Source organism: Corvus cornix, chromosome 7 (assembly GCF_000738735.6).
Source record: "Corvus cornix cornix isolate S_Up_H32 chromosome 7, ASM73873v5, whole genome shotgun sequence".
Lineage (NCBI taxonomy): Eukaryota > Metazoa > Chordata > Aves > Passeriformes > Corvidae > Corvus > Corvus cornix.
The window spans coordinates 26,673,719-26,687,050 of NC_046337.1; the positions used below are offsets into that span (position 1 = coordinate 26,673,719).

Consider the following 13,332-nt stretch of genomic DNA (forward strand, 5'->3'; position numbering starts at 1 on the left):
AGCCTTGATCTGTGTGAGCAAACTTGTCAGGGACAACTCAGAAACCACAACTGTTTTGGTACTGCAGGCGTAGCCCACTCACTTGCAAGTCAGGTAAAAATTGATTTCTAAGCTGGCTTACTTGGCAATCCCTGCTCCCAGTGCCCTTCCAGATCTTGTTCTTTGTTTCACTGTGCTTCTTCAGTGCAGCAGTGACAGCAATAGAACAACTTTATAGCATCTGCCTTTGATTCTTTTTGCCCTTTAAGTGGTTTCTTTTACCACAACTTCTAAGATGCAGAAGTCCTGAAGAGTTAAAGCATTTAGAGCTGGAGCATTAGCTTTTATTTCACCCGCTCTTACTCTTCAGGAGTTAAGGAAGTGGTAAAGGGAAAAACCCCACTGTAATCTCTTTAAGTTTTCCCCAGAAGTTGTGTGGTTTGATTTCAAACAAGATACCTTTTGACATAACAATTTTGGTGCAGAAGATTTCTGCAACTTAAATCAGTTAAAAAAGTTACATTTGATAAAAAGACAGTGGAACACCCTATACAACTCTACTCAGAAATGAAGCAGAGGTTCAATATGCAGAATGATCCTTGCTGTATCAGACCAAGTGATCAGTCAAGACCATCAGAACAAGACAGTGAAATAACACAACTGCAACTTCATGCTTAGGAACGAGTGTATTGAGTAGAAACAAAGGGAAGAATTGAACAGCATCCGTGGGTTATTAACAAAGCACAGAGTCAAAAGTCATCCTTGCGACTACCCCTCTGTGCTTTGTAGATATGAACATCCTTACTGGAATCATAATGGACCTCGTATACAGAGAAACGGTCTCTCAGCATCTTCAAGAACTTGAGATCCCGTTCATAGCGGATACGACAGGAAAGAAGAATCACAGTTTGCTCTGAGCACAGGTGCTCCAGCGTCTGAAGCAGTTCAGCAAATGTTTCTTCCAAATAAACAATGTCTGCACCCAGGACGAAGTCAAATGCTCCTGGAGGGAAGTTATCCAGGTCTTTTCCCCATGTCAGCTCCTTCACCACAGCTCTGGGACGTAGTTCAGGGGGTAAGTTTGCCTGCACGTTTGACTCCAGGAACTCCAGTGCTGCCGCCCTGTCTGTGATGGTAACACGGGCACCTAAGGGGGACAGGAGGACACGGCTCACACTAACAGTCCATGTCCCTCAGTACAGCATGTGGAATACAATGCTCTAACTCCAGCAGGCTCCTTAGTTCCTGTTAAACATTAACAGCTCCCCTGAGCTGCTTGATTAAAAACGAGCAAACAAAAGAACATAACAAGCAAACCGCCCCCCCTCCATCTACAGACATCCTACCCTTCATCAGTCACTTAAGAATATAAAGTGTACTCTACATGAAGATTAAGTTGGGTAGGGGGAAAAAGCATGTTTTCTGGTGCTTTTTCCTAATGCATGAAAGTCAAGGAGTTACTTTTAGCCTTTCCATAGTAACAAAAGAATAAATTACAGGGGTTGTTACAATTAACCTGCTCCAATTCCATATTTTTCTCTAGGAGAGAGGCAGCTAGAGAGCCTCTTTCACAGGTCAGACAAAAGTTGTGCCTGTGTGATTTTGCATGGCATGACTGTATTTTGTCAAACTGCTTTGTTTCTATTATTTCAATAGGCACCTTTCAGAGCCATTAGAGCATTGAATTACAAAGTTAACCTGGGAAAGATAGCACAAATTTAACATAGTACCCAGTTTCAGCCACAGACAGATCAGCAGCAAATCACTTCACTTCTCCATGCCCTGGCTTCCCTGTCTGCAAGACAGGCTAATGCAAGGCTTATGCAAGCTCAGAGAGTGGTTTCTATCTGTGGCTCTAACTGCATCCGAGGACAAGGGGAAGACGGGAAGCACAGCACTTGTTCCCTGGGGGGGGAATAGCTGCAGAGCTGAATGCTGCTGAGCTGCCTGCCATGGCAACAGGCGTCAGCCTTAACAGGGTCCCGCCATAAAGTAAACTGCAGTGGCACCATCACTACAACAAATATCGCAGCAGGCTCTCAAGGCTAACAAGGAAGGAAGATGACTCAGAGAAGAACCATCACAGTTCACACATGCAGCTTTGGTGCTCACTTCTATACCAGGCATGTACATGTAGAAAGGCCAGTTTTACTACAGTTGTGAATTGCTTTAAATCAGACAACAAAAAAGCCCTTACCTAGTAATGTGACCACTATTCCCAGCAATCCAGTTCCAGCTCCCAGCTCAATCACAGACCGATCCCTGAGATCAATGCCTTCCATCTCCAGATAAGCACACAGGACAACAGCCTAAGCCAAGAGACAAAGGCAGTTAAGCACAGGGCTCATTTCAGTCATACTGAATACAAGGTTTCTGGTTTAACCTGAGAGAGAAGGTTATGGGAAGGGTCAGGTGCTTCAGGTCTGCATCAAGACTTTGTTGAGCCCTTCTCTGCCTCCTGTGTGCACATGTAGTCTTTTTACGTTTTATGGAAGTTTTTCATAGAGTTTTATGGAAAACTCTTACTGGCAAAAGGAAAAAAGAACCACAGAGGTTACAACTTGGATATGGTAACTGCTCCACAAATCCCCAAACGTGACAGGAGATAGAAAGAGTTGTATTTGGAAAGGAAAAGCTGCAGGGTTGTCAAACACAAGTAAATGAACACAGTATTGCAGAAGTCCAGAATAAGGTTTCATAGTATCTTGTATGGTATTTCAGAAGGTTTCTGCACAACACTGGCATGCCTTCGGGAAGGATACTGGGAAAATAAAGTGGTACTTCCAGCTGGTTCTATCTAGCGTGTTATATGTAACATAGATCTTGATAAGGACCTCTCCCCACAGCAAGTTCCATCAAAGCTGATGTCCAGAAAAGATCAGCAGCCCTGTACACCAATTCATTTAAGAAGTTTGCTAAAAATGCTATGCTTCTTCTTTTAAACTAGAGACAGAAGTGCAGTTTGTGTGTGGACTGAGATCCAACCCGATGGGAAGCCCTTGGATTCCTACAGTGAGGCTGTCAGCTGCCCTGCAGCCTCGGACCCGCCACAAACCCCTCTGTTTTGGACAGTTCTTATCCCCAAGATGAAGTTTATCAGCAGTCCTGCTTGAGGCTACAAGCAGTGGAATCCATGCTGTGCTCTGAAGGGTGCCAAGCTAACATCACCACCCACTGTAAAGAAATAGGTGAGAGTTATCCAGAATATTTCCTGTATTGGGTACTTGCCGTGCAGGGTTTAGGTTTTCCCTTGCGTTCCTGCAGGATCTCTTACGGGGGAAGAGGGAAAAATAAAACAGAGTTTAATATTTTCTTTCCTACCATTAAAAAAAAAAAAAAAAAAGCGCCTTCCCTTTACAATTCAACGTTAAATAATTTTCTACGGTGACTCTGAAAGCTCGGCAAGAGACACAGGAGGCCACCGAGTGCAGAAAAGCTCCGCTGGCCGTGAACACCTACCGCATCCCAGACCACGGCCGCCACCCCCAGCCGCCGCCAGTCCTGCTGGAGGCGGATGGTGCGGCTGGCGAAGTGGAAGGTGGCCGAAGGCCTGTGCAGCTGCCGCGCTGCCCAGCCGCCTCCCTCCTCGTAGGGCACCATGGCCATCGCGCCGTCGGCGACCACAGCCCCAGGTCCCGGCTCACCGCGGCCTCGGCCGCCGGCTGGGCCCTGCTCGAGCTCCGCGCTGCCCCGGGGCCGCCGCGGGACAGGCCCGGCCCCTCTCCCGGGCCCGGCCCGCCCGCTCCGCCCGCGCCGCAGCCTCGGGGCCGCCGCACAGCGCCCGGCCCGGCCCCCGCCGCCGCAGCCAGGGGCGGGCGCGGCCTCTCCGCACCGCCCGATGGGAACGGCGGCGCTCAGCGGCAGAGCCGGGCCGGTCACGTCCCGGGTACGCAGGGCCGGGCTGGGCTGGAGGGTCCCCGGAGCGCTCCTGCCCCCGGCCGCGGCGGGAGCGGGGGCCAAGGCGGCAGGCGGGGAAGGGCCGCGCCCCACGCCCGAACCCGCGAGGGCCCCGGGGCGGCCCGAGGGGAGAAACCCCGCGCTGCCTCCTGCGGGAGGCCGGGCCCGGAGGGGCTCCTCGCCTGCTCACAGCCACTGCCTCGCGGAAAGGTACGGGGAGAAGGGTGTCACGCCCTGTGGGACATTGTTAGCTGTCCCCGCAGCCTCCCTGTGGTGCCAGCCTCTGGCTTTTGCTTCGGGGGCGTTTGAAGTCAGTGCCGGGAAAGGCATTTGTCCAGCCCACCAGCCTCATCGTCCATTGCTCCATGGAGAGCATTCTCTCTGCAAGTGCTCATCACAGCCTGGAAGCGGTCCCTCAGGCGCTGGTAACCAGCGCAGAAACACAGCAGTTCTTGTGCTTCTCAGTCGAGCGCTGACCAAAGCAGCACAGCCAGAGCTGCTCTCGGCTGGCAGTGCGGTGGAAACGCTCCCCGGCGCTGTTTGTGCATGGGCTTCTCTTCACCTTTGCCTCCATTTAACCTCTTGTTTGGCAAAACAACACAGTGCTTCTCTCCTGTGTTACTTGAACTAGCTCCAAAGACTGCTAAAGGCCATGGGAGAGCCGGGGAAGTGTCCTGGCAGCTGGCTGCCTGGAGGCACTGCTGCAGGTCCCCCACAGAAAGGCGCAGTGCCTGCAGCCCTGCTCCTCAGCCCCTGAGAGGAGCATGGGGCAGCAGGGGCCGGGGACACATCTTCTCTGCCCCATCTCTAGTGGCTCTGTGCCCTGACAGCACCCGGTGACACAGCCAATGGGGCAAGGCCAGCCCCTCGCAGTTGGGGACCATAACCAGATCCAGAAAACATCCCATCTCTTTCCCACAGAGTCCAGCACATCTGTCTGGCAGACAAATGTGGTTACATGTAAAAGCTGTCCATTTCAACAGAGTGGGTCAAGATTCATGAAAACCTCTGTGGAGGATCATTACAGGTTGCACACGGGTAGCAGAAAGTAAAGCTTGTTTTTAGGGTTCTGCTACTGTAGGAGAATGGAACCCAAAATTTCACTTGCCCCAAACCAGTCCATACTTGTCTTATGGCAACTCAGACTTCTCCCCATAAACATGCCAGAACAGGTGTGATGATTCAGCTTTCTGTGGTTTAATGTCCTGAAGTGCTGGTCCCTTGCCACTATTCCTGCTTTTGAGAGTTTGAAATTGCTTGTGCTATTATCTCGATTCTTTTTTTAATTATTTATATAGGTAGTGTGGGAAAAGCAATGAGAGTCATTACATTTGAAATGAGAGCTCTGTTTGAATGAGTTTTTGAGTCATCTACACTGTGCCTAAACTACACCATCAGGCAAATAGAGGGAAACTCCCAAATGGAACAAAGCTTTCACCTCCGCCTCCTGCACCACATGCCAGCCCCGGGATCTCCAACCAGAATATGGAGGAGTGTGGCAGGGCTCCAGTGCTCCCAACTGCCTCCTTTCTGTTCCCCGATGAGGCTTCTTCCCCTGCAGTATTTCATAAGACCAAGTGTCTGGCTGAATAGCAACTAGAGTACAAAAAGGCTGCATGTGAAAATGTATTGTTCCCGAAGATGATAATGCAGTGAGTTCTTTTATCCCACTAATGTGATTTTGTTAGTCAGATATCCCTGAATATCTCTGGAGCGCAGCAGGTTCTCTACCAATCCTGCTCTGCTTCCCAGAAGTATTTCCCCTTCTTCCCCGATAAAGGTGCTCTGGCACTGACTTCCATGAGCCCTAGACAGAAGGTCAGAAATTACTGTCTGGATCATAACTGGATAGTGAAGCTATTAAGAGAGTAAAAAGTCCAATAGAAGTTTAGTAAGGGCCCTGATTGCCCACATTCATTCTGAGCCTATATTTACCTTCTCCTCCCCTTTCCACATCCATTTTCTAAGCAAATGGAGGACCTGGGTATTATAGTGGCAGACAGAGACACTTGGTTTCTTCTACCTTTTCTGACAGTGAAAGGATAAGGAAAACACAACAACACAGAATTGTGGCTAAAACAGATGCCCAGAGCTGAAATGCTTTTCTCCCAGCAGGGCTAAAGCTCAGCACAGCAGTGAAGTGGTGAGAAATAGGCTGGTTTGGCTTTTGAGCACTGCAGAGGGCTGTAAGGATACCTAAGCTGCAGGTAATCTTGCGAAGTAGGAAACAGCTGAATTTAAGGTAAGCAAGAATGATTGAAAGTATGAAGAAACACCAAGTCCATTCTTACCTCATTCAGCTACTTGATAGAGCAGGCATAATGTAACCAATTATGAGTAAATCCCGCACCTCAGATTTGGGTAAGCTGCTTGGGGTAATTAAGAAAAAGTGTTTAAGTGCAATGGTCCTTGTAATACTTAAAAGATCAAAGAATGAAGTAGATAAGATAGAAATGAGTACAAATTATTTTGAATCTATACTAATATAACTCTCTGCAATGTTCTCTTTGCTGCTTAGTATGTAAAATCCTCTCTTAGAAATGACTGTGACAGTTCTTGTGATAGCTCTGCAGACACTGGATGCACTGCATGTCTGCGCATGGTTTTTGGAGACATCGTGATGGGAAAATACTGCATCCCTCACACAGTCTCTGGTTACCAAGGCAAAGGCAGGTATAAATAGAAACAATCTGATTTTTTTAAAAACTCTATCCAGAAGCCTGTGGTGTTGATAACCCTCTGACAGCAACACCTTATTCCACATGGTTCTGTTCTACATTTGTGTGGAAACTTCTGGTTTAATCCTTTCCTCCCTAAATAAACAGCAGCTACTTCTGGTTGTCATTCCACTGAAATATGAAAATAAAAGTAAAGTTTGGACAAATATCTGTTTTGCTAAGAGCTTTCATCAACCAAATGAACAAGAGCTAACACAAAGCTTGAAGGAAAACCCATAAAACAAAGCAGTCTTTCTCCCTAAGTATCACTGTAAGTAGCTATTCAAATGACTAGCACTGAAAGTTTTACATTTTCATCTTCACCAGTGGAGGAATCTTCCAGATTCTCCACACCAATAAAATAGATGGGGTGGTGAATCACTTGCTGTTAAATACAAAGAGAATAAAGCAAAGATTAATTTGGTTGATGACAGCTTGCAGTTGCAGAATCAAGACAGCCTCAGCTTGAAGTGATTTGGATCATCTTTGAAACTGATGGGGTGAATTAAAAATAAAAACTTACATTTCTGCAGAAACTGGTGGGTTATCAGTAGACCTTACAACTTGCTGTGTCTGCAAGGTCCTTGCAAAAAAAGTGAAATACTGAAATAAATGCATGATTTGATCTAGCGTGTCATTTCTTTTATACACAGACTTACATTAAGCAGTGGAAGTAATGATCAAAAATATGAAGATGTATAATTTCATAAGTGCTTGAGCTGAAACACAGGAAGTTTCTGGAACCTCTAAAGAGGGAATTGTTCCCCTCAGTAATATTACATTCATGCCTTCAACCTTGCATCTTGATAAACTGTCACATATAATCACCACATTTATTAAAGTGTCTTATTACAGAAAGATCACTTTGCTTTATGTAGAACTACATGAGTGAGCTCTCAAAGGCCTTGCAGGTCTGAAAGCTGATACTGTTCTGAAGTTTTAGTTAAAGAACAAAAAGCAAATTGAGTAAGCTCTTCTTCACAACCAACCACTGGATTTCCAGCTGCACTTCAGTTGCTGGAAACATGCTCCCACTTTCGGATGTTCACAGACCTACAGCCTTACCCACATCTCCAGCTGCTGAACTTCCAGGCCACGAGATGCCAGTGCTGGGTCTTGGGAGGGGAGAGTAACCCACTGAGCGAGACTGACACGTGAGCAGACGTGGGTGCACCCTGGGAAAAGCTGCCCCAGCAGTGCTCCCGGGAGCAGAGGGCTGTGGTGGAGAAGTGAAGCAGACAGGGGCAGGGAAAATGCTGCAAAAACCTCCCTTTTGTGGAGTCTGAGTATGGATCTAGAGGCTTAACATTAGGTGGACAAATTTATGATGTGCTCTATAGGTGCTGTGTTTTGTAGTTGGAGAGGAAATCACAGTGAGAGCAATGCACTGTATTAATTTAAAACTAGTTAAGGACAACTAATTTTAATTTTAAAACAATTATATGGACAGGCAGGCAACAGCTATAGCATTCATATAGATGCAAAGGCATCTGCCTCAGTGCAATGTTACCCTTTTAAAAGAAGGAAGAATCCAAGCATATGAAAAATGTGGGGGTTTAGTGTTATTTCTAGTAGTATTGTCAGTGTTTCTCGAGTCCTTAGAAAGACAATCCATCAGACAATGGAGAAGATGGAAGAGTTGAGTCTAAGCAATTTCAGGTACCTTAAAACTAACAGGGCCCCTTAGCACCACCTTCCAGGCTCTGGTGGCCCAGAGTTGGAATTAAAACTGCAGTTTACCCTAAACAAACTTGCTGCAGGACTTACATTTGCACAGTTAGACTTTTCTGAATAAACTCACTATTCCTGTTAATGTTTGTGTTAAAATACTGAAAAGCATTTTCCTTTTCCACACAAGAAATCTGTATCCATGACCTGCAGTAACAGCTATTTCTAATACTTGATAAATCAAAGTGGTGGTTCTGCCAGTCCAAAGTACAGCTTTGCAGGCCTCCATCTTGGCTCCAGCACAGCTCGAATTTTCTTCTCAGGTACTAAGTCTCCATTAACTCTAACTTAGTCTTTGGTAGCTGTCAAGCTGGTTTTATTTTACCTGAAGACAAAACGAAGGTAGGAGCAAAAGAGAGAAGCTCAGATAAAGAAAGGTTTACTCCCACATGCCTGTGCTGTTGGTATCCCTGCAGCGATCCAGATGCTCGCATGCCAGCCAAGCAGCCTCTGCATTGCCTGTAATGACATCTTAGATTGCAGCAAAGGCAAAAGGAGGGATTTAATCAATGACAGCAGCACTGCAGTCTGTCCTTATGCTGTGAAACACGGGCTCCCCAGCCCTGGTTTGCTTGTATTCACTGCTAGCCAAGGTAGTACAGGAGATTTAATACTGTGTGAAGCTTTAGGGCTACTAAAAGTCCACCTTGTGTGTTCTGAATAACCTCATTGGTTACTTTTCTCACCCAAACATTGGAATATTCTATTTCCCTAACTACTGTTTTGCTCCAGGATTTTTCCCTTAAATGGCTGTAGTCTTATGTTACTTGTCAGCTTCAAAAGACATCACACGTGCAACATTTTTGTCCTGTCAGCTGGTAGTGGTTTTCAAAACAGGATGCCTGTTTTTCCCCCAATTATTTGCAAGTGAGATACAGAAGTCTGAGCTTTTGTTTTCAGTTGGTTATACAGGTTCAACCTGGTGATTCATTCTTCCTGCAGCTACATTTCCAGGAAAAGACAAAGCCCTGGCTCTTCTCCAAGTTATCCAAGTAAGATCAGAAAGCACTCCTTCTCCCTCAGCTGTGACACTTTCTAAGAAGGGAGAAATTGAAAAAAATGCATCCAGAGCTGGTGTCATCACCCTGCAGACAGGCAAGGAGGTGCATGACCTTGTAAAGGCATATGCAGTACCAAGTCAGGGTGAAGATAACAGCAGAGTTTACTGGATTTAAGATTCCTGGCCCTGTGAAGCACAACCAAGAGTGTGTAAGGAGCCATTCTCCATTTCTGGGACTGATGGTGACTGTGAAGCTGGATGGCTTACGGGAAATCCTGCAATTTAATTTCAAGCCTTTTAGAAGACTCTCATCTTCTTGTTGCAGTTACTGTGGACAAGAACATACACTTGGAGTTGGGAATTTTTCAAGAGTTATTGCCATAAAGAAGCTGGTAACTTTGGTTTCAGACATCTCTTAGGGATACTGCTGCTCGCAGATGAAGGGAAGCCTGGTTTTGCATCATGAGGCAAAGGACTACAGGGTTGTGTGGTTGTGAATGCAAGTGCTGAGATTTCAGAGGGAGTTAAATAAAAACCTGCACAACTCTGCCTACAAGGAACCATCCATCACAGGAAATGTAAAGACTTGTCTGAGAAGTGGGGTTCCTTTGAATACAAGCAGACAGCAGCTCACATGTACTCAGCAAATGGGCCAAGTAAAGAGACAGAATTACCTCCCCCGGTAAGCCCACAAGCCAAAACACAGCTGGTAGCACTAACATTAGTCCTGTCAAGCCTGGCACTCTCATTTATTATGCATCCTGCAAATAATTATACATATAGTTAAGCTTATAGCTCAGAAGCTGCATTTAATAGCTGGCAGGGTGTGCTCCTCATGGGTAGTGCTCCTCTGACCTCATTAGACTAACATAAGGAGCGAGTCTGGTCCTTTGTATATTCAGAATAAACCACAGGTCTTTCTAATCTCTGCATATTGGGAACAGAGGTCACTACTCCTTTGGCAGTCATCACAATCTGATATAGGGTTTGTTTCAAGATGCTGTCTGGCCTTCCTTAAAGGCTGTGTGGAGTTCTCCCGAAGTTTGCAGCAGCTTCCTGAGAGGGCTTAAATTAGGATTCGTTTCCCACATTTTTGAAAGTTATTTTGCTTTCCCTTTTGTGAAAACTAAAGCACGGGAGGGTTGCTGCCCACTGGGTGCCCTGCTCAGAGACAAGGGGTGGTAATTAAGAGTCCCATGGCACAAACCTCTCTTTCTGGAGCAGGAGGAAAAGAGGTTGGATCCCAGCAGTCCGTAGTAAGCTATTTTCAGCTCAGTCATTCATTATTGCCACAATCCACAATGCCACAAAATGCCTGCTTACGCAAAATGTGGAACCAGGTATGTGCTGCCCCTTGTACATCAAAGTAAATGATTTTTTTAGTAATGGAAACTGTCTGATGATTCACTGGGGTAAATCAAGCAGAACAGTAGAAAGATGAGACAGAAAATAGGAAGATAACCAGGACCAGTAATAAATCATGACAGAAGGTATTCAGTGTATTGCAATAGCAGTAAGTCAATAGAGTGTTAAGCTGCATAAATAAAAGATAATGTGTTTCATTTCTGCAGGGTGTTGCTCAGACTACACCTATTAACAGGATCGCCTGGTTCTGCAGAAAATACACACAGCAACAGGTTGTGTCATATTATCCTGATAAATCAGATTTGTATTAAGATTTTAAGAGTTGCTTTGCCAAAATGGAGCAGGAAATGAATATTCCTCATCACTGCAGCTAAAGGAAAACATGCACAGATATGGAAAATTACTCTTTACTGCTGTACTGAGGTATGTGGAAGCGGAAGCTTAACTTCTCCTGGAAGGACAGGGAGGTGGGACAGTTTGCTGTTTCTGTGACTTCCAGGGATTAAAGTCAGCTTCCTCTTGCTTAAGACCTACATGAGTAAGTCCTCACATGGAAACAAGCTACTGATTTCTTTCCTCCCTCTGCATGTTTGTATAAATCCTGATACTCTACAACAGCACTAGCAGCTTTCATCTCTCCCCCTTTGCAGAATAACACACTGAGAACAAATATGACCCATGGGAAACTTCAGCCTCTGGGAGGCAGAGAAACCAAAACCTTCACACCCAAATTGCAGTGAAGCATGTCACATACTCCAGCCACTCCAGGTTCCCAGCATTTTTCATCTATTGGCATAAGTATGTGGAGTTTTGGCTGTTGGCCCTGATGGCTGGGTCCTAGTGCTCAGCTGCCTGGTGAGCCACTCTTGCTCACTTCCTCACCCTTGAACAAGGATTTTCCACTGCCCAAAATCACAGCTTTGGCAAAGGATTCCCTTGAGGCTACTCCAAAGCTGAGAATTAGTAGAGGTCCCAGCTTGCTGCTGGGATCCCCCAAGGCACTTGCTGCAGCTGAACCTCCCTTTGCCAAAGCCAGGCAGCCCCATGGCACACGCTGGCATGGCTGCAAAGAACAGAGGGACTTGGTTTTAGACACGGGCACTCGGCACAGCTGCTGTCTGGCTGAGGTGTGCAGATTTGCCTGTGGCTCCTACCACTGCTCTGGATGGAGCAGCTCACCTCCGTCGGCGTGGAGCCACTGGAAGGGGCCCAGCAGTGCAGCAGGAGTGCAGCATGCTCAGCTGCTCCAGCTTTTGAAAACAGTCAGCTAGGTGCAAAGAGTGAGGGAAGGTATTGCTCTTCTGGTGCAAGAGTAAATTATGCCAGTTTTCATATTAAACAGTGCGGATGCAAGCCAACTCTTATTCTTGCTCGAGAATTAATTACTTCAGTAAGCCATGCCAACCCTCTGGCTTCTTCTCTTTCCCCACCATCCTCAAAAAAATCAGTGGGTGCAATGGCAGAGGAAAGAAAACACCAATCTCTGAATGGCTATTTTACATGAAGCCCCTTTTTCCCTCCCTGGCTCAAGTCAGTCTCCTGTTCCACCCAATGTAACCATCCCTGGTCCTTCCCAGAACTGGGAGCAGGACTGGCTGGCCTACAGATCTCCAAGCAGAGTGCAGAGGCTGCAGAGGGACTTCAGTTGGGCTGAATTGGTTCAAGAAGTGCTGAAAGCAAATCTTCCCCAAGGCCCTCGTGTAATCCACAGCGAGGTCAGATTCCTCTGGAGTAACAAGGCTTTGCAAACTGTCAGTAGCATGTAGACAGGCTTAGCTAACACAGTTTAGAGACATTGCTGGTAAGTGAAAAGGTATCATTCATCAGTCTGAGGGAATAATCCTCATATAAGGCTATGAATCATTTGGTTTGTCCCTTTATTGTGCCTGGGATTAAGTTGTACAGATTCTGGAAATGCAGCATCTATGACTTCCTCTCTTCAAAGAAACTACACATGGTTTGCCTGAAAACTGTGTGTTTGTCATCACATGGGAGAGCCAACATTAGGATTTTTCCTACAAAATTGAGTAAAACCCTGAGCCTGCTTATCTTTGGAATAACTGCCAGCATGATAGCAGCATTTTGTAATACTTTTGTGTGTTCTTAAGTCTTCTGCAGAGCCATTCTTCTTATCAGGGGCCAGAGTTAAATTTTTGTAGCGATAGTGGGTTGTTTCATTGCAGAACAACGCATGTTTGTTTATCAGGGCCTCTGACTGCTGTGGGTATCTCGCTCTCTAATCCATCTTCCCTGGAGTGTATTTGAACATTCCAGTCCTCTGAGGAGCTTTCAGGTAGCTGAAACTCAGCAAGCAAATACGCAGTTGCTGGGGGCTTTCAGTGGCCCGTGGGGATGCCGGCGGCCCCGTGCAGTGTCCCTTTCCCGGGCTGCTGGCAGGTACCGTGCACAGCAGCGACACGAGCACCCAGCGAGCGGCGGGCGGGACGCGGCATTGCCGAGGCTCTGCCTGCCCCAGGGGCGGGAGTTCTTAAGCCCTTTAAAAGGAGGGGGGAAAGCCGGCCACGAGCTGCCCGCACTCGCAGCGGTGGGGCTGCCGGCGGGGGCAGTGCCGGGCGCTCCGGCTCACGCTCCTGCGCGGTGCAGTGGCCGCCGCCGTCCCCTCGTTGTCCCGCATTCCCGCATTCC

General features: G+C 46.8%; 1 protein-coding gene across 2 annotated transcripts; it reads right to left on the reverse strand.

Annotated features, from left to right (window-relative positions):
* Nucleotides 1-646: 646 nt before the first annotated feature.
* METTL21A (methyltransferase like 21A) lies at nucleotides 647-3,701 on the reverse strand. Of its 2 annotated transcripts, none has more exons than XM_039554621.1 (3): nucleotides 3,439-3,701; nucleotides 2,177-2,288; nucleotides 647-1,126 (listed from the first exon to the last, which is right to left on the reverse strand). In XM_039554621.1, the coding sequence occupies exons 1-3, from the start codon at nucleotides 3,583-3,585 to the stop codon at nucleotides 729-731; spliced, it is 657 nt and encodes a 218-aa protein (XP_039410555.1). In that variant the 5' UTR covers nucleotides 3,586-3,701; the 3' UTR covers nucleotides 647-728. The 2 variants fall into 2 exon arrangements, with proteins under 2 accessions (XP_039410555.1, XP_010404942.1); XM_010406640.3 differs by lacking the exon at nucleotides 3,439-3,701 and adding an exon at nucleotides 3,208-3,248.
* Between the last annotated feature and the right edge of the window lie 9,631 nt (nucleotides 3,702-13,332).

Bases quoted from the DNA above. Each gene is read 5' to 3' on its own strand.
- METTL21A (XM_039554621.1), bottom strand. From the start codon at position 3,585: ATGGCCATGGTGCCCTACGAGGAGGGAGGCGGCTGGGCAGCGCGGCAG. The intron at 2,289-3,438 runs GTAGGTGTTCAC...CTCTTGGCTTAG, and splicing joins CGGCCGTGGTCTGGGATGCG to GCTGTTGTCCTGTGTGCTTA. The intron at 1,127-2,176 runs GTAAGGGCTTTT...TGTCCCCCTTAG, and splicing joins AATAGTGGTCACATTACTAG to GTGCCCGTGTTACCATCACA.